Source organism: Lepisma saccharinum, chromosome 10 (assembly GCF_977018435.1).
Source record: "Lepisma saccharinum chromosome 10, izLepSacc3.1, whole genome shotgun sequence".
Classification (NCBI taxonomy): domain Eukaryota; kingdom Metazoa; phylum Arthropoda; class Insecta; order Zygentoma; family Lepismatidae; genus Lepisma; species Lepisma saccharinum.
In genome coordinates this window covers 59020123-59042449 of record NC_139238.1, presented here as the reverse complement: position 1 = coordinate 59042449, position 22327 = coordinate 59020123, and the positions used below count along the sequence as shown (strand labels likewise).

At 34.2% G+C, this 22327-nt stretch overlaps 1 protein-coding gene across 1 annotated transcript in view; it reads left to right on the top strand.

Annotated features, from left to right (window-relative positions):
• LOC145993916 (SID1 transmembrane family member 1-like) overlaps window positions 1–22327 on the top strand; it is a 373625-nt gene that overhangs the window by 202108 nt on the left and 149190 nt on the right. Inside the window, exons 5-6 of the mRNA XM_083129833.1 lie at window positions 6798–6881; window positions 17183–17412. Of these exons, the coding sequence (XP_082985959.1) occupies window positions 6798–6881; window positions 17183–17412 (314 nt within the window). The remainder of the gene's footprint in view (window positions 1–6797; window positions 6882–17182; window positions 17413–22327) is intronic.

Genomic DNA, 22327 nt, shown 5'->3' with positions numbered 1-22327 from the left:
AAGTGTGAACAGTGTTCATATTCTGTTAAGTTCAGGGTGATTCTCTTGCTAGAAAGCTCAAATATTCCTCACTGTTTTCAAGTTTATCTTTAAGCTCCTTTGTACTCGCAAATCTATTTGTGAGGCAAATGTTCTTCAAACAGCATAAGGATCTTGGAGTAAAAATTGTTTTATGCCCACATCTGTCCTTCCTTTGTGGCTCACACTGTCCACAATATTCAAGAGAGAAATAACATGTTAAAGAATAAAATAGTACTTGAACTACCTAATTCTTAAAATCTAAAAAAATAGAATCATTAAAATTTTGGTATGGATAGTATAGCAGTAAGGGGTCCCGGGATCAATCTCTGGTGAATGGGGATTTTGTTAAATAAGTATAGTATAAGCTATAAGTCTCTTCCCAATTAGACTCTGTGCGTACAGTTTAGCTTCATACAAATCCAGCCATCCAAACATTACAATATGGTTTAAAAATCAGCATGATTGGACATTTTTAATGCTTGCATGCCTAGGCCTACATTTTAGTTAATTATCATTTGTGAGGTTAGAAAGTAATTAACGCAATACTGCTGAAGTGACAAATTTTGATTCTTTGCAGGGTAATCATTCTTTAAAGAACATCTAAAACATTTCATGCAATTGCGTTGTCTCCTTGTAATCAAGGGGTCCTGGGTTCGATTCCCGGTGGAGGCACATAGTGGTTTGGATCCCGCTTTAAACTGTAGGTCCAGTCTCGATTAGCCTTACTGTTCATAAAGTGGACAATCAACAAATCAATCAATCAATCAATCAATTTCATGCAATTGGATCAACTTTATGTTTGTATGTTCAGAAATTCGACAGTTATTTTCACTAAGCATTATTATAAAAATGCCCATTTAGAGATCTGCAGTTGCATTTATTGCTTTTATACTGATATGTTGTCTTCTAATAAGGGTGGATTTGTAGTCAGTTGGGCAGCTCATTTCTTCAGAAATATTATTGTAAATGTACAATATTTCTTGCATTCTCCTCACTATTAGCCCTAAGATCTTAATTCCAGTCATTGAACAAGAAAATGAAAGTTACTACACCTTGGCAGAGAAAATTATATCATTAACATGGTTACTATTCAATTTTAATATTGATTAATTGATGCCTACTTTATTTTGTCTGACTGTGTGTGGCAAACAATGTCCAATTGGATTGAGCATTATACAGTTGAAATTTCAGCATGAGAAATAGGATATATCGTCGTATGAGAACCAGAGGAATGTAACTCCAAAAATGCAGTTTTCGGTTTTGTTTGTAACATATCTTGTCTGAAGAGCTTTATCAACAAATCGAAAAATCTCCACTCATGGTCATAGAGAGAAAAACATTTAAGGAGGGATTCACTATAATTGTTCCAATAGGTGTAGCCAGAATTATTTTTTTCGTCAGATCATTGATATAAATAGAATAATAGAAATAATAACAATGATAATGATAATTATTATTAAAAATAATAAGTAATATACAATAGTAGACATTTTTTTTACAGTTTGCATAGTTAGTTCACTGAAATGTACAGTTTTTATATTTTCTTATTAAATATTAGACAACTCCTAGTAAAAAGTTAGAGGAAATATTAGTCATAATGTTCCATTCTCACATAAAATTTAATTTTTTTGGAATTTTGAGAACTATAGAATCATTTATTCTTTTGAATATGACATAAACATAATCTGATATTGAACACTCAATTTCTGAATCTAACACAGTGTTTCTTGGATAATTTTGTTCAAAAACTAACAAACTGGACTTTATTCATGTTATTAACAATCAAAATAACCAACTTTCCGCTAATTTGTGACTTGCAATATGATACAAATTCCAAAGGGGTCATTGAACAATTTGAATCTCCTCCTCCCTATGCTCATAATTGTTTCTAGACTTACCAAACAGTATTTTATATGCAGCCCCTGGCCAAATTATTTGACGCACCTCCAAATTTTATGCAAGATTTTAAGGATATGTTATTATCTCGTCTAAATTTTTTATTATTCTCTATGTTTTATTGTTTATTTCATTACATTAAATATTGCATTGATTACATGTGAACCTTAACTAAAAACAACAATTACTTGATACATTAATAATTACAAATATAATTTCTTACTGTGTTTTTTAATATTAGCTATACAATACATATGACTGGAAGTCAATTTTAATATTTGGTTGAGCCGCCTTTGTCCTTTATCAGTGCTTAGTTTAGTCTTTACATACTATCAATGCATGCTTGTACTGTCTCCTTCATATGAGGATGGTGATTCCACACTTCAATTATTTTTTTCAATTAGGCCAATTCTCGTCATAATTGTTTTCTTTGACACTTCTTTTTTCACTAGGTACCAAACATTTTGAATGGGGTTCATATTTGGAGAGTTTCCTGGCCAGGACAAGAGAGGGACATTTTCACTCTGTAGAAACTGTTTTGTTGATTTTACGGTATGGCATGAGGTTCCATCCTGCATGAATATGAATGATCCTCCATTTGGGAACCATTCTCTTATTTGAGATAGCAACTATCTTCTAAGCACTTCCCTATACTGTTATTGCCTCATTTACCCTTGAACAGAATTTAGACATCCTTTACCTTTGTCACTAATGACTGACCAAATCATAACTTTTATCGGATGTTTGACAGTCTGCACAACACAATCAGGATTGTATTTTTCATCTGGACGTCTTCTCACAAACTGAGATTTATTCCCCAAGATTTCAAACATGCACTCGTCACTAAAGCAAACAGATCTCCAAAAGTTCAAATCTCTTTCTTTGTGAGTTTTTGTCCAACGAAAATGTTTATGAATCATAGCAGGGGTTAATTTTGATATCTTAGCAGGTCTGAGTGTCTTCAGGTTCATATCATAGAGCCTACGCCTTACTGTTCTTTCAGATGCACGAACTCCACTGTTTTCAAGTTTATCTTTAAGTTCCTTTGTACTCGCAAATCTATTTGTGAGGCAAATGTTCTTCAAACAGCATAAGGATCTTGGAGTAAAAATTGTTTTACACCCACATCTGTCCTCCCTTTGTGGCTCACACTGTCCACAATATTAAATTTTCTTCTTTATTCGCCTCACAGATGCTTCAGACACATCATATCTTTGCAAAATCTCTCGATTAGAGAACATTTTAGTATTTATTAATTTCAGCAATCTTTCTCGATGTCAAGTCACTTTGTTTATCCATGACTTCCTAATGCTAATAATTAAACTTAAAAAATATACTAACAGTGTACAAAAACAATATCACTACAAAATTTAGCACAAATACGATTCATTATTCGCAAGACGTCCTCCTCTCAACTCAGCTTGAATTGAACTGGGGCATGTTCATTCAACAACAATGACACTTGGTGTTGGCGGTATTGTTTGCAACAACAGTACCTCTTCTTTTCATATTGTTCATTACAATAACCAAAGTTCAGCCACAAAGAACCCTATTGCAACATTTTTAATGGGAAAAGTAAGCAAACTGTTAAAAGTGTCCACTGTATCAAATTACATTACTTTGTATTATTATTATTACTATTACTATTATTGATATCAATGTTGTGCAAGAAAGTGCTTTGTACGTATTACTCGTATTTACCAGGGTTCAAATAAAGCACAGGAAACTTTTCAGATAACTAATGGTCAATTTTGTATAATTTTCCCCTTCAAAACTCTTATTTTCAAAAAAAAATTGCAGTGCATCTAATAATATGGTCAGGGACTGTATGTAGCCACCAGTGGCGTGCAGTTCTAAATCAGGCAGGAGAACAGGTGACCTGCACTTGCCCCCTCCCCTCCCATACCTGTTGTAATATAATACAGTAGACCAAGTTAAATTCAATCCTTGTTGAAATGAACCAAATAAACATAGGATACATAAGTATGTTACAAATTGTCAGAAGTGACATACATGAAGCACGTTAAAATTATAACAATACCAATGTTAAAGCAAATATGATATAATATAAAGAAAACATTGAAAACAAAATTGTTGATGCGCAACAAAAAAATAATAAAATAAATTTATTAATGTTCAGAGAAAAAAAATGTTTTGTCGAAACCTGTTTCATCTATCTATTTGTAGAATAAGTTGACATTTTTTTCCTCTTTTTTTGTAGACTTGAGCATTCTATGTAATTCAAACGTCCTCAATTCAATAATGGCAATCAGATGGCCAAGTTCTTTCATGACGTCCGCTAGATTTGTAGAAATTGTGACAAAATCCAAACTCCCTTCTCGGGAACAAATAAGGACAACAATAATTTGCCACTGGTAGAGTATCCAGTTAATCATTTATAGAGTTGTAGTAACTTGTTTGAAAATGCCTTGTGTACGATTTAGTTTTAGTTTTTAATTCGGTTAGGATAGGTGTTGGTTTGCTGTATTTTCTGTAAAATTTAATGAACTACAAGCTTTCGTCTTCAGCTGGTCGATCATACAACATTTGCAACCTTACGCTTGCAACATTCACTTTCTTGTCCTGCTGCTGTGTGTGCCTTGGGGCTGGTGGAATAGGTGGACATGAGCTGTTCTGTCAAAAGCTATTTCACAGCGTTTAGCCAAGGCAGTTAGCAGACGCTTAGACTGTAGAAGATTTTTCCAGTTCGTTATGACTGGCAGGCGCAATTATGCAATGAGATTAGGAAACTATAGACTTACTACACTCAAAACCATTACTACGACGCAATTAAACTTGTGCACATAGCAAAAACTTGAAGGAAAACAAATTCGCTATGTCTCTCATAGGGAACAGCTAGAGAGTTCAGCTTCTGTGGCACCATGAGGATCGTTTACCTTCATGCGTGGTCGAGAATACTCGGCATCAGACAGCAGAGGGTGGAATGATGAGGGTAGGTGAAGTAAACAAACGTCCAGTCACGGTAAAGTTTTTCTTCGGCTTGTTGATTTTGGTAGAAAGAAGTGTTCTTCTTATGTAATTATAGATCATTTAAATAGCTAAAAAGGGCGATAAGTAGAAGGGAACAGCCTGTTTCCTCTGTTTCATGGATGGACCACCACTGGTAGCTACTATACAAGTATGTGTTTTATGTGACCATATGTAGGTCATATGTATACATTATGTCAACCTCTGGGTAGAGGATGGGAAACATAACATGCTACACTGCTAGGGAAGAGGATTGAACTCCTGTCAAGGTGGATTAAACTCTCATCGAACAGGGAATTCGAAAGTTGGGAAGGTTTCCTGGGACAATGATAATGGAAATTTTAGTATGAATCAGGCACAATGCTGAAATAAGACAGCAGAAGTGAAAGTGTAGGGGTCTTGGGTGGACTATGATACAGAGAATGAAACATGTTTCACTCCAATTGAAAGTTCTAGCTCATTCATCTCAGGATTGTCTCCTTGTTGTATTTGAAAGCTTTCAATAAATATTTTAAAATGAAGTACTGGTTTGGTTTACTGAACTTCCATCAATTAAACATGTGAGTGAGTTTGGGAGCAGGGGTTGAACCTTAACCTCCCGTTCTAAATATCGCCAACTCTCCTCTTCTAATCCTAGCAGTAAGGTGGAGTCATTTATCTCCAATTTACCCACTCTTTAAGATGTCAGACAAATTCTTAAGAATAAATTTTTTCCTCTCTTCTGTAAATTTTGAGTTACCTTCCCCTGGTTCTCACATGACGATCTTAAAGTTTGGGACAATTTTCCAGTTTTTGATCTAATTTCTTAACTAATAAAAAAGGTTTACCAAGAAGAATGATGGGTTAATTGGACTTGGCTCTTTAACCCTCTGGCGGGAGCATTAGGGAACTTTGTTACCCCACAACCACATTTTTAGTGGGGTCTAGTCATTACTGGCACAATCCTACAATCCGCTCTATTATTCTTCCATTGGAGTTTCTGCTACCGGAAAAGGAAGGTACAATTCTTCTGTCTACCTTTATCTACATACCAGAGGCGCACTTCCATTCCCTTGCATTCTTAGGATAACATGCCTGCTCATGTAACTATAAGTTTAATTTTTATTATTTTTTTCTTGTTCATTTTGTAATTATTATTAGTTTTTTTCACCAATCATACAAAAATGAAGTTGGGTTTTTATTTAATATTTCTATCTATTCATTATGTTATTTATTGGATAAACAACAACTTATTATTTTATGACTGAACAGGAATAAGAAATAAATAGATAAAAGTTTGTAAACATGAAGACACAAAACAAAGTATGTAAGAACCATATTATTGTATAAGGGAAAATAAATAAATAAAATAAATATGTTTAAAATAGAAGATAAAAGAGTCTAAGTTAAAGCTGATGCGAAATGTTATTCCACTCTAAAAGACAGATAGGAAGCCAGAGAAATCCAGAATTACAGGAAACTTATAATCATGAGATGTTCTTAGTAATCTATCGCTTCATCTTGAATGAGCTTATCCACGGTTTCCTTAAGCCCTTGCATGAAATCACAAACCCTTTAATGAGTGACAGGACAATTTCTTATTCTCCTTGTCCTTTCTTTTCTTCTATTCTATATAACATACCATTGCACAGTCACCATAGTATAATCAAATAATTAGCTACTGTAAATATTAAAAGAATCACTGGACTAAGATTTCAGTTGCCAGTGAGTGAACCCATCTACAGAACACAGACAACAGGTGACAGAACACTTTAAATCCTTCTCATTATTTGGTGCTGTGTGTGTGTGTCTATATATATATATATATATATATATATATATATATATATATATATATATATATATATATATATATATATATATATATATATATATATGAATTTATTTTACAGTGCCCAGTGTATGACTTACAACGCAATGTGCGGTTCAAAGGATTATGGTTGACAATGCAGACAAAAGGAGGAATTAACTTTTGGGTAAGTTTCATACATAAAGAATATTATCAGAATATTTACACTCATCCCTTGTCACATGTGAAATATTTTTTTGAAATTCTGTTAACATTTTAGAACTGTATTTATTTATTATTATTATTTTCTTTTTGCAGACATGAGTAAATGCTACATGTTCTTAAATGTGTGTGTGTGTGTGTTGTTTTTCAAACTCTATTTAACAAGTAACAGTCTTTCATGAAACAAAAGATGCATAACAGGATGCCAGCTAAACAAGAGAAAATGGTGCTATAATATCGATAGGCAACAAGAAAACATTAGATGTTAGAAAATACAGTACATACTTGCGAGGTTCAACCATGCCTGTGCCAATCAAGCACAGGGCCATTACACTTAGGCTGGCAGTCTTCATTAGAAAACATCACAGGAGAAACATGCACCACTTTTACACATGAATAAGAAATTTATAATTGATATAAAGACAAAAATATTTCCAAACTCTTTTGTTTGACATGAATTTCTTTTTGTAGAAATTTCAGCAAAAATTGCAGACTCAACCAGGATTTCAGCCTTGGTTTCTGGCATGCTTTTACATTGCTGTAGTAACAGAGCTACCAATCCAGATCTGGTATCACTTGATCTTTAACTATTTTACATGCATGGAAACTTCAGCGAACAATGCAAACTCAACCATGACTCAAACATGATTATTTTGGCATACCATGCCATTGATTCATCAACTGAGGTGCCAGGCCTCCCTGACGTTTTAGTGGTAACATCTTCATCTTATAATCATGGAAGCTCATTTTTGATACCTGGTGGAGGCACATATCTGTTTGGGTCCCACTTTAAACTGTAGGTCCAGTCCTGCTTAGCATATCTGTGTATAAAAGTGGACTTAAGAAATATCAAAGAAACTAACTGGTTTGAGCCAGTCCTACTTTTGCCTGGTTTTTCACTGTCACTGTTTAACCTTTGTGGATTGGTAATTCCGTTGGTTGATTCTATAATTAGGGGACACTTTTGACTTAGAAACGTTTTATTTTTTTAGATTGAAAAGTTATGATATTAGATTTGTAGTATGTTGATGCTATACAGACATCAGAACTGAATTTAACTTTGAATTTAATTATTGAAAATTTCATGCTCCATGGTAATGACATTTTGTCCATGCTAATGATTCAAATTGTGTCAATGCTAATGACAAGCTAGTCAGCTTTGGTTTTTCTCCTTAGGATGTTCGGTTATATAACCTTCAGATTTGGTGTTCTGATTTAATTAATTAAACAAGTAAATTGTAATTGTGTTATGACTTTTTCAGTAGTATGTTGAAATGTACTTAGTTCATGCTAATGACAACAAATTAATATGTTGACCTTGGTTTCAGAAGAATTAGATTAGAATTAGATTTATTTCATCCATGAATGACTTTTGCATTTACATGCTATGAAATTGGACATGTCAATTTGTATACATGCTACAATACACTAACACAATGAAATACAATAATATAATATAGTGAGTTGATACAACGAGATGATACCTCAATCCATCACAGTCTCATGCTGGAAGATATGCACAAGTAACACCAGTGAGACATTTTAAGGGTTCAATATAAAGACAATACACGTTTTCCATAATGGATTTAAATATTAACTGAAATATTGTAAGACATTACAAAGGTAAGACCTACAACATCACAAAATAATACTAAAAGTTGCAGACACTATCCTTAAGATGGCCGACGGGTGAGAACTGATCAACGAGGTGCTCCGCAGAATTAAGGTTTTTTATTGGTGTTTTTAAGTGGATATGCAAAGTGTGATGGTGAAATAGAACGTAAGTACCTAGTGCTTAGAATAGTATATAATGTGAACTCTAAAATTGTATGAACATTATAAATAATGAAATATATTAATGGTAAATCGGCTTTCAAGAACATAAATAAACCATCAATTGTCAACAGTTGAAGCACCAGTATTGCCAGATCAATCTGCGGAGCGCCGGGACGATTCAACGATAAATCGAAGTGTTTAAAGTGAGTGTCTAAAGTGAGTGGTTTACTCTTAATGAGCAATAATGAGTCAGTGCCCGGTGTGTAAGAATTCGGTTGCCAGACAAGACGTAGAATCAAAAATACAATGTCTCCAATGCTTAAAATACTATCACACACAATGTGTAAATCTGACAGAACCTGATATTGAATATATGAATAAACAAAACAAGAAATGGCGTTGTAATACTTGTGAAAGGGAAAGAAGAAACAGTCTTTATGAAGACAATTTACCAGCTGGTAGCAGTGAGGGAAGTATTTCTATGCAAGATGTTTATAAGATGTTGATAAACTTACAGAAAGACTTCGAGGATTTGAAAAGAAGTAATCGAAATATTGAAAAAGAACTTGGTAAATCTTTAGATCTTGTACATGAAAAGTTAGATGAAAATAATGACATGTTAAAAAAACAAAATGAAGTAATAAGAGAATGTAAAGTGCAAATCGAAAAACTTAATGATGATAATTTACGATTAAAGAAGCAGCTTAAAGAAACGCAAACTCAAATTGAAGAACTAGAACAGTACGGTAGGAGGAATATGGTAGAAATATATGGTATTCCTGAAACACAGAATGAAAATGTGTATGATATTGTAAAAGATATTGGTAGAGCCTTGGATGTTGAAATTAAGAATGAAGATATTGATATATGTCATAGACTAAAAAAATCTCCTCATCAACATGATAGTGGCATCATTGTGAAATTTGTTAGGAGAAGTGTAAAGGATAAATTTGTAGAGAAAAGGAAAGTTAAAAGAAATATAAATATAAATCAAATAGGTTTTACTCATAATGGTACAATTTATGTAAATCATAGTATAACATACAGTAGGAGAAAGATATTTAATGAAGCACGTAAGATAAAAACTGAAAAAAGATATGCGTTTTTGTGGATAGACAATTCGGGTAGAATTCTACTGAGGAAAAGTAAGGATAGTACAGTAATACATTTAAAATCCATGGATGATGTAATAGCTATCCAGTAAAACTGGAAATTCTTGTTGGTTATGATTTTTCATGGAGAGATTAAAAACACTATCTATTTATTACCAAAATGTACGTGGTTTGAATACTAAAACTCATGAATTCTATACTAATAGTATTCAATGCGAATATGATATAGTGGTATTGACAGAAACTTGGCTACAGAATGGAGTGTATAATCAAGAATTGTTTAATGACAATTATGTGGTATATAGAAAAGATAGGGATAATAATAAAAGAGGGGGAGGAGTAATAATAGCTGTTCATCACAACATAGATTCCTGTATTATAGACATATGTAGCCAGGTAGAGTTTATATGTGTAAAGGTGACACTGGGTATCAATATATATTATATTTTTTCAGTATATTTTACTCCCCAAGCAAATTTGGAAACATATCGGTGTTTTTACAATATATTCGAACAATATACATATCTTCAAAATAGTAATATTCTCATTATAGGAGATTTCAATTTATCTTTAATAAGTGATGCGTCATATAACCTATTAAATGGGGATAACACATGCATCAATCTAGCTAACTTTATAAATCTCTATGACTTATGTTCCATTAATAATATTAAAAATCAGAATAATAAAACCCTTGACTTGGTACTTACTAATAGCAATAATAACATATTAATACATAGAGAAGAATATCCCTTTGTAAAGGAAGATTTACATCACCCAGCTTTAAACATCACACTTCATCTGGGTTCTATTCATGATAGAGTTTCAAAGGAGAAAGTGAATGTTTATAATTTTCAAAAAGCTGACTTTTTAAAACTATATCAAATGCTCAACTTAATAGATTGGACAGAATTAAAGAATTACAATAATGTAGATGATGCAGTAAAATGGTTTTACGATAAGTTTAATGTAGTATTGAATAGTACCATACCAAGAAAAGAACGCACCTTCAATAGTAAATATCCTTACTGGTTTAATGCAGAAATTATTAATATTATAAAGGAGAAAGAATACTATAGGAAACGCAAGAAACATGATAGCAATAGTGAACATAGGTATAAAGAATTACGGAAACGATCGAAAACTTTAATTACAAATGCTTATAATAATTATATTAAAAAATTAGAGGAAGATATTAAGATTGATATGAAAGGTTTTTGGCGATTTGCAAAAAGTAAGAGGAACACTAAAAAAATTAATAATCAGAAAATGAAATCAGGTAAGAATATATTAGATTCAAATAAAAGTATCGCAGATGAATTTGCGAATTTTTTTAGCACTGTATATAGACAAAATGAACAAAATGAAGATAATTCTAGTGTAGTTGTAAATACAAAAGCTAATACACTTATAACATTATCATTGAATAAAATTCATAAAGACGAATATTATAATGCAGTAAAGAATCTTAAAGCAAAGAAGTCATGTGGACCAGATGGGATTCCGCCGTATATCGTTAAGGCGTGTTCGGAAATATTAGAATATCCTTTGTGCACAATTTACAATTTAATATTGAAGACGCAAACATTTCCTAGTATTTGGAAACTAACCAAGGTGTGTCCTATACCAAAAACGAATAAAATATCCGAAATAGAAAATTATAGACCAATCTCAATTTTATGCTCCCCTGTGAAGGTACTTGAGCAAATTCTTTACACTAGAATATATAATCATGTCAAATGTTGGATAACAGATTGTCAACATGGTTTTACAGCAAAAAGATCGACCATCACGAATCTATTAAATTATACACAAGAAGTTCATTTAATGTTACATAATAGATCCACAGTACATACTATTTATTTAGATTTTACTAAAGCATTTGATAAAATCAATCATAAAGTGCTTCTTCATAAACTAACATAGTATGGATTATCAGATGACTGGATATCACTGATTGAATCATATTTGAAAGATAGAAGACAATATGTAGATTTTAGGTTGACAAAATCTTTTAAATATGATGTAAACTCTGGAGTACCGCAAGGATCAAACTTAGGGCCTCTTTTTTTTGTACTGTATGTGAATGACCTACCATTAAGTATTAATAAATCTAGTTGTCTAATGTATGCAGATGACATCAAAATATATAAAGAAATTACAAAGTTGCAAGATACTTGTCAATTGCAGGAAGATTTAAAGCGTGTTTATCAATGGAGTATTCAAAATAAACTTGATCTCAATATAAAAAAATGTTATTACATGGTATTATCTGCAAATAAATCGAACGTGCAATGTGAATACTTCATAAACAACCAAAAATTGGAAAGAGTCAATACTATGAAGGATCTTGGTATAATAATTGACAAGGATCTCTCGTACTCCACTCATATAATACAAATGGTAAATATTGCATACAAAAAATTAGGTTTTGTAATTAGAATGTCAAAATATTTAAAGGATTTGGATGCAATCACGTTATTATACAATGCAATGGTTAGGAGTACCTTGGAATATGCATCTATAATCTGGTCACCAATAGCTAAAAAATATATAGAAAAAATAGAACAAATACAAAAACGCTTTCAACGTTATTTGTATTCCAAAAAACATGGTAAGAATTGTAATGTTAAAATGTTATCTACCAATACACTTCAAAAAGAAATCGACATGCCATCATTAAGGTCAAGGAGAATTTTTATGCAACAGCTATTTTTGTATAAAATAATTAATGGCCTTATTGATAATGCTCAAATTTTAAGCAAAATATCTTTTAATACTACATGTTGTCATCTTCGAAATAGAAACTTGCTGAATTGTCAAATGGCTAAAACTAAGAAGTATCAAAACTCTCCGTTACAGCAAATGTTAGATTTCTACAATAAGTTATCAATGATAGGTAATGAGTTAGACTTTTCGTATTCCCTGAATATTTATAGAACAAAGTTACAATCATTATGTTTTACACAAGAAATTATAGAAATTATTGTCTTATAAGTGCAAATATTTAGGACTTCTGAATATAAATATATGTTATAGGTGAGATATTTATTTGTTATCATTTACTATGAGTGTATGTAGGGCTTTGTATTGTTTTGTATTCCCTGAATGTTTGCAAGACAAAATTTCAATCATTATGGTTTGCGCAAGAAATTATAGAAATTATTGTCTTGTAAGTGCAGACATTTAGGGATTTCTAAACATGTATATATATCATGGGTGATAGGTATATTGTTACCATTTACTATGAGTGTAGGTATGGCTTTGTATTGTTTTGTCTTGTAAATATCTATTTGTGTGAAGTATCTCTTTATTTGTGTGTATGTGTGTTTTTATATATTATTAATTATGTATGTATATTTAAACTGTATGCAAGTCTCCCATAATTGGAGAAGCTTTCTCTGTTGGAGACAACTACAATTAAATAAATAAATATGACATGCGAGATGCCATTCAGCCTATTGTGGGTATCTGTTGGAACTATTGGTTACATTTTCGATTGCACTCTTGTGGATGAATTCATGAATCTCCAATCAATCAACCAACAAGTGAGTGGATGGATTAGGGGTTCATAAATCCACTCACTGAGTAATAGCAATGGCACAACAGATGATTTGTTAGTTTTTTTTTTTAATTTGGCTACTTGTTCAATAAATTTTGTGTGATCTGGCAACTGATTGTATAGGTGAATTTTGGACCTTTTCGAATAGTGATGTGTTACGCATTCGAACTGCAAGATTGGAGTTATTTCTCGGGTTTTAATGATGTACTTCACCGTTGCATTTGAAGAACTTTGTCAGGTCCATTTTTACATGACATAATACATTATTTTTTTTTATAGGCAGGGTACTGGTAGAATGCCAAGGTCCCTGAAGATTTCCCTACATGGTTCATTACATTTCTTTCGCGTAATAATTCTTAATACTTTTTTCTGAAGGCTAAATATTTTCAAGCTGTTCCTTGCAATTCCCCGCAGTATAATGCCATATGTTAGTTGCGATTAGAATAGACTGAAATATAGGATTTTCATTGTGTTCTATTCTGTTATGTCTTTCATGATTCTTATGCCATATTTGATTCTGCTTAATTTTCCTGCTAGATAGTTAATATGGGTGTCCCAATTGAGATTTTCTTGTATCCATATAACCAAAAATTTTATGAAATTTTTAAATTTAATGTTTTCATTTTCTATGCTTACAGTTGATTTGCTGTTGCTTTTATTTCTTGGGTGGTGGAATTTTATTGCTACTGTTATGTTTTTATTTATTGTTGATTCGATTCTGCTGAACCACTCTGAAAGATGAACATTTTGTTTTTGATATTAGATTTAAGTATTTGCTCATTTTTGCCAGTCAGCACTATACTCGCGTCATCTGCTCATTGGCTCATATTGGCTCATATGTATTATGTGTCATATAATATTTATGTATATGATAAAAAGTATTGGTCCCAGGATCGAGCCCTTGGAGACTCCACATGATACTTTACAAGGTTTAGAATGTCAGGCAGATACAGAAGTGTTTTTTTATGTACGCTTCTCATGATTTGGCTGTGAATTTGTAGATAGGATTTAAACCATGAGTTTACCAGTTCCCTTATACAATAGTGGTTTAGTTTATTTGTGAGTTGGTCATGTGGTACTGTGTCAAAAGCTTTTGTTAAGTTCAGAAATAGTCCAACACATTGTTCCCTATTGTCCAAGAGTTTTCAAACATGTTCTATATATTCAAATATTGCTGCATCTATTGATTTGCCTTTCCAAAGATCATGTTGTGAATTAGAGATTATGTTGTTCTTTTCTAAAAAGGTTGTCAGTTATTTGTTCATTGCAGTTTCCATAATTTAAGAGAATGGTGAGAGTAATGCTATGAGTCTGAAGTTACTTATGTTGTGTTTCTCACCCTTTTTGTATATTGGTTTAATTTATGCAGTTTCAGAGAAAAGTCCTGTGATGAAGGATAGGTTGACTAGATAGCATAGTGGATGGAGGATGTGGGTAAAACTTCTCTTTATAACTGTCAATGGTATTTTTAATTCAATTAGTCAAATGAGATTCTTCCAAAACACATGGTCACTTCTATACAGGGTAAGTCAAAATGATGAACCCGATTTCAGACATTTATTCTGTGAAATATAATAAACAAATGTTATTGTGAGACATGTGCTAAGAAAGGTAAACTGTCAAAGTTTTTTTCAAACAAATCACAAGTGTTCTATGTGAGCACCTCGCGTAACACAGCACACATCAAGCCGATAGTCTATCTTCTGCCAAACCTTGTGTAGCATGTGTAGCATGTTGCGGTCAATATCAGCAATGGCTGCTGTGATGCAGGCACGCAGGTCATCCAATGTTGTTGGAAGTGGTGGTACGGAAACATTATCCTTGACAAAACCCCACATGAAGAAATCACATGGGCCAAGTCAGGGGGAACGAAGTGGCCAATGAAGGAGAGGTCCATCCTCCGGAGATGCACGGCCTATCCAACGTTGTTCCAATGCCCCATTGAGATAGTCCCGAATGCTGCCATGGTAATGCGCAGGGGCACCATCCAATTGGAGCATGAAATCTACGCTATCCTCTGCAAGCTGTGGAAGGAGCCATAGTTGCAGCATATCAAGGAAAACAAGTCCTGTCACAGTACGTTCATGGAAGAAAAAGGGCCCATAAATCTTTTCATGGGAAATGGCACAAAAGGCATTCACTTTGAGAGAATCGCATTCCACAAATTCATGGGAGTTAGCAGTTCCCCAAATCCTTACGTTGTGTCTATTCACTTTCCCTGAAGGGTGAAAAGTTGCTTCATTACTGTAAATTAACCTCTCATAGAACCCATCCATTTCCATAAATGCGAGGAAATCAGCACAGAAGGATGCGCGCAAAGCATAATCAGTGTATTTTAAGGCTTGAACTAGTTGCAAGTGGTAGGGTTTCATTTGTAAACGTTTCCACAGAACCCGCCAGACAGTTTTCTGTGGAAGTTGAAGTTCTCTCGCTGCCCAGTAGGTGGACTTCTGTGGACTCCGCACGAAACATGTGCGCACCCGTTCCACAGTCTCTTCCCCAGTCGAAGGATGGCCAGTTGATTTTACAGATGCAGCCCGAATCTCATACCACTTACGAATGGCCTTCCCCGTAGGTGGTTCTCTCCGATATTTGGTACGGAAATGCCGTACCTAATCACAGACTTGTTCACATGATAATCAAGCACACAGAAAGATCTCTGTTCTCCAGTCAACGCCATTTTCCTGCTCGCTGCTGACTCCTAGCTGTAGAAAGTGGAAACACTGCATGGAAACTAAACTTTGAATGAACCTTTCTAAGTGCATGTCTCACAATAACATATGTTTATTAGATTTCACAGAAAAAATTTCTGTAATCGGGTTCATCATTTTGACTTACCCTGTATTGTTTTCATATTATTATTAATCTAAAAGAAATTAATATCCATGTCTTCCAAAACCCAAATTACAATTTTGTTCTGCTGAAGACATAGGGTCTAGAGGAAAAAGTGGATTGGCATCCCCATTCTATTGTATTGTTGGTTAATTTTCCCATTCCTGATATTATGAATTATGATACTTATTTTATACAAAAAATATTTTTACTTCATAACTAAAAAGAAACATTTGGTTAAGAAATGCAATTATACGTGAATACACTATACAAGGAATATCTATGCAAATGAAAACTAGCATGGATATTTTTTTTTTATGTTTTATTTTTTGAAGACTCTTCATTGTAGTTTGTGTGCCATAATGAAATGTTGAACAATGGATCAACCTCCATGACAGAGTGGTTGGTTTAGCACAGCCTACTATGGATGGGCCCATGGATCCCACATTCGAATCCCTTCTAAGACATGGATGTTTGGGTTTTGTCCAAAATTTGAAAATAGGGATTTGACTATAACTGATGTGTATGAAGACAGAGCAATATAATGGAATGAGAGAGGACACTACTGATTAGTGGTTTTGCTTTAATAAAAAGTTGGTAGAACAATGACTGTGTACTCCAGAGACTTTGGTTCTAGTCCTGTTTAACCTACATTTTTTGCTGATATTTATACATAAAACATCTTGTTTGTGTGCCGTTTTGTGAAAAAAGTTGTAATATTCAATTTAAAGAACATAGTAAATAACTTATAGAAACCAATAAGAAATATTACATGGAGAAAAACGGAAAAAGATGTAATGAAAATAAAAATAATAGAAGAATAAGAGTCAACCTGTGACCTTGCCTAAATCAAATTTGTCTTTTTTGTTATCTCACCTGAGGAAACTAAAATAGTAATTAATAAATATCAACATGTTTTAATAACGGTGGCATGATAAATGACAGTCTGCTGTCATTACAGTGCTTTTTCCTGCCTACTTTCAGAAAAACAAATACCAAGAAGGCGTCTATATTGTGCTTGTTGTACAAGCGGATGACACAAAATGTTCTGGAGTACAACAGACTAGCAGCCGATACCGTAACAAAACAGTGTCCTTCAGCATTGAGCACAACATCAGCTCTGAAGATTATGCTCTTGCAACTACAGGTGCACTAGCAGTCATCATCGTGTTTTATATATGCTTAGTCATTGTTCCTGTCAATTATGTTATCCGGTACGTATGGGTTTAATATTTATTGATATTTTTATGAAGCTGATCCACCTTGGATCAGCTATAAACACCAATATCTATAATATTACTAATTCCTGTGGACACCAATGACAATATATGGAAACTGAAATACTTTAAAGAAGTTCAGCATATTAATACATTTTAAAATGTATATGTAATTTACCAGTGTTTTATTTAAATGCTGGTAATTTTCACATAAGATAATTTTGTAATAATGAAGCTAATTTGTCCCTAAAATGCTGTTATCCAAATTATGAAAATTTTGAACAATTTTCAAAATATTTAGACTATGTGAAAGTGTCATGTCATGTCTTTGAAAATTTTCAAGATTTTCAGACTCTAAAAAAGTATAGAACAGTACCAGCTTTCAAATTTAAAAATATACTTTTCTTTAACTAATAACGATGGCACGATGTCTTTAGCTCACTGGCGGATTAAAGATGTTCTCTCGGAGGGGGCAGACACCCATTATGGAAAACCCCCACCACCCACCCACAACATTTGGCACCCAACACACTTGCCTCATAAACTACGGTCCTACCACATATATCATAAAATCACTGTCACAACTAAAACATTGAAGATCCAACCATATATCATGTTTCCCCTCCCCCATACACACACTCAGCCATAGTATTTGTAGTGCTCAGAGGTAAGGTAACCAGAGGTCCTGTATCTGCAAGGATAGTCCCTTTTCTTTGAGTCTCTGTCCCGATTTTTTATAACGTCAAACGGGACGTCAAAATGTCCCCCTTTTTGTGACAGCGACTTATCGGCATAGAATTAGTACATAACGCCAGAACTATTGGAAAAATGAAAACTGGAAAAAACATCACCTAGCAATCATTGCATATAAATTATTTCAGATTTCCAATTTTCTTAAAATATTGGAGTTTCTTCTCTGTATACTAATGTCCCCCCCTGAACGAGTGTTTTCCTACATGAATGGTTTGTGGACTAGTGACAGGAATGCTCTTTTAATGCAAACTTTGAAAACTATATTGATTAGAAAGGTGAACATTAATCACACTTGTGTAAACTTTTACAAAATGTTATTCAAAAAGAGGAATGTTCTGAAGAAGATCTGGCCTCCCCGATGGTGCAGTGGTTGCGTCGTTGCCTTGTAATCAAAGGGTTCCGGGTTCGATACCTGGTGGAGGCACACAGTGGTTCAGATCCTACCTTAAACTGTAGGTCCAGTCCTGATTAGCCTTGCTTGCATAAAGTGGACTTTAAACACCAACTCAATCAATCTGAAGAAGATCCATTCATTGGTAAAATATAAAAATATCAATGAATGATTTCAAAATTAAAATGACTGCTTAGTTGGAGTGCAATGCACATCACCATATTGTGTAAGTTATTTACAACACAAGTATTTGTGAAAAACAGTTCTTTTTGTTAAAAAGTGGACATTCTGAAGTCCCGTTTTTCCTGAAGGAAAATATGAAAATTGTCCACTTTTGTTGTTTTAAAAATCTGGTCACCTTACTATGAGGGCGGTTACAATTATGAACTGCATGCTTACATTGTTTTTAAGTCAGAAATTTAACATGGCGTGGCTGATGTTTATTGAAAGAAGTTTGCATTTTACATCAAAACAAGTAATGAATGTGTACTTAACACATATCAAACAATCAAGATACAAGAAATAAGTAACGATATTAAATTAATTGTAAAATTTTTATTTGAAAACCTGAAATATTCGCTTGCGTGCTTTGCCATGAGATAAGTGTTTCTCAGCGTGTTCAACGCTTCGCAGTTCCATTTGCCTGTGTTCATTGTTCAAAACGGACATGTTTGTTTTTCTTTTCTGAGGAGCACTATTCCGCAGATAATATTTTATTGGCTGGAATTTGGAAAGTGCACGTTCTGCAGAGGCCACAGTCATGGGTAAAGTGAGGAAGATCAAACAAGCGGTAAATAAATCCAGAAAAGAAGTTTAATAGTCGTGTTACAGGATGAAAGTAGTAACATTGCAAATGGTCTCGAGTTTTGTGATCAGAGGCGTGCCAAAAGGGTTGATGGGAGTCATAACCTCCTTTTTTCCAGTATTTTTAAAAAAGAAAGTACACTCTCTTTCGAAACTCTTGTGATATCTGTTTGTATACTGTCTGAATGTATTGGGTGTACAATATTAGAACTAACGTCGCTGGTACACTTTTGAAGTTCATATTTTGATAAATCAAGGAGCACCGCAGGACAAAGAAACAATTTTGTTAAAGGCTCGCAAAGTCCTGCTGCTCATATGTTTAGTACAAGCGTGTGTTACTTAATAAGTGATAAATACATGATATATTATTGACTTCTCCAATTTCATCTTTATTTAACTGTAGAACGAAAAAAGGAAAGGAATATTCATTCTATTTTTTAAAAAAACTGGGGCTCACGGCCCCAAAGCTTGAAGCGCCACATGCATTGCACCTCCAGTTTTTATAGCACTGTATAAAATACTGCAACGTTTGCTGGGCACACCAATCATTCTAAGTTGTTTAACTTCAATAAAATTAAGACTGTATTACATTTCTCAAAAATCACAATAAATTGATTTATTTTTACAATAGATGTTACTGTTGGGACAGTAGAGCAGGTTAACCAATGTCTTGTTTCAACAGGCAAGAAAAGCACTGCTGTGTCACCTCCCATGGTTGCTAATTTTTAGCTCTTGGGTATGTTATAGAATGCCACAATGTTTGATGTATTTCATTCCAACTTTAAAAAAAATAAATAAAGAAATAACCTTCTCAAGGGCACAGGAGACGAATGGTCGCCACCTGAAACCTTTAATTCACCCTTGCAGCAAACTACTGAGATTTATGGTTGTAGTTTTCCTATTTTTTTTTCATCATCGTCCAAGTGGCGCTGGGGTACATGTCAGCTGCTCTCACTCCCTGCCCTGGCTACTGCCATTCCACAGTAACTGTGCATGAAAATAATGAATGAGGAGGCAGAGGTGACGGGAATATTTTCTAGATCCTCTGTGAAGGGACGGTCGGCCACCTCACGACTCCTTTGATTTACCCTAGTAATATTATACTTCCCTTTAAGTTCATTTCGTGCTTATCTTTCATCACCCCTCCACCTTCCTTCATCAGCCTTACCTTTGTTTGCCCCCTGTCTCTCGTCGCCCCCTTATTCATCACGTCCTATCTTTCGTTTCCCCTATCTCTTGTCATTCTCATCTTTGTTTGGCCCCTGTCTCTCGTCAGCCCCATTCTTCGTCATTCTTATCTTTGTTCGCCTCTCTGTCTCTTGATCACATCCTATCTTTCGTTGCCCCTATCTCTCATCATTCGTATCTTTGTTCACCCCTTGTATCTCATCGTCCCCTTCTCATTCGTCGCCCCTGTCTTCATTCGTCCTTATCATTCGTCACCCCTATTATTTGTTGCCCCTTTCTTTCGTTGCCCCCATTTAGGTCACTCGCCATTAAACTCCCTGCTCCCCCATAACAGTAGTTCTTTGTAAAATATTACAATATTTGCCTTATTGCATTTCAACCGTGCATATTATTGAAGAAATAAAACAAGTCCCATAAAGATGTCACCCATCGGGTAGTGGTGTGCCCTCTCCATCTCCCTTTATTCCGCAATTTTTGTTTCTTAATTGACACTATATGTGTTATATTTCATTCTGAGTAAATTATTTATAAATTTGTGAAGAAAATAAAATACATCCTCGGTGGAAGTCCGTCACGATGCCCCCTCAAGTTCCTCGGAGAGGGCGATCGCTCCCTCTGCCCACCCTTTAATCCACCCTTGCATTGGCTCAGCCTTAATTTTCAACTAAACAAACTAATTATTAAGTAATAATTACAATGGATCCCCAATATTACATTCCCTTATTTTACATTTACCTGTATTGTGCACAAAACTTTCCTGGTCCTAATAAAGCAAGAATTTTTCCAGATTTTTCTTGCAATATAAGATTTGTAGCAAGAACGCTATAATTAGTTAATTATATCTTTGTTATTTTTTCTATCTTTTCTACCTCTTTGGTTAATTGCAGCATTTTCGGTGAATGATGAAATGCTCGATAGGAGTAGCCAAATGATACGTCCAGGTTTTGATCCTGAAATCTTCCCCTTGCTGTGCATTACACTGACCAGTCTATCACAGAAGGCAGCATTTCCTTATGTAATTATAATGAATTACCTACTTGTAAAGTGTGATATGAAAACGGATTGTATGTACATTCAGAAGAGTGTTAGTATTTCCATAGTTAAAATATATAAAGATCATCCTAGGATTATCCCAAAAAATGTCCCTGGTGGCAGGATCACTGTGAAAGATGGAAAGAAGGGAGTGGAGGGCATTGGCGAGGGATTGGAAGTGAATCTATGAACACTGATATCCGTTCTGTGAGTGATTTGTAACTGGTCTCTCATTTATGAGTTTTGGGGAGAAGGTAGAAAGTGGGGTTGTCAGGGATGGTGGAGGGCATTTTTGGCCCAAAAATACATCCATCTTAGTCTATGGGCAAAAGTTGGGATATCAAATGACAGTTTGTAATTGTTGAGAGGGCAGCAGAGGAGAAGGTGAAATCTTTGGAAAAGATATCGATTTCAGTGGTGGAGATGTTATGGTTAGAAAGGTTCAAGACGGAGGTGCAGGCAGTAGGTGGTTGGGGACAAAGAGTGTCAATGTTCTGGGAGAATGTTTTGTCCAGGGATTGGTGCTATTCTCTGGTGAAGTGGGGGAGGGACGAAAGTTTGTATGGGTCAGGTAGTAAGGAACATGTCATTTTCTGTTGGTGATGTGCTGGTTGAGGAAGAGCGAGGGGCATCCTGTGTGCAAGGTTTGTTGGCAGAGAATGAATAAAATGTTTGCAGGTGTATCAGGTGGAGGTTTTTGGACTCTCTGATCCATCCACCTACAAACCCACCATGGTTGACTTA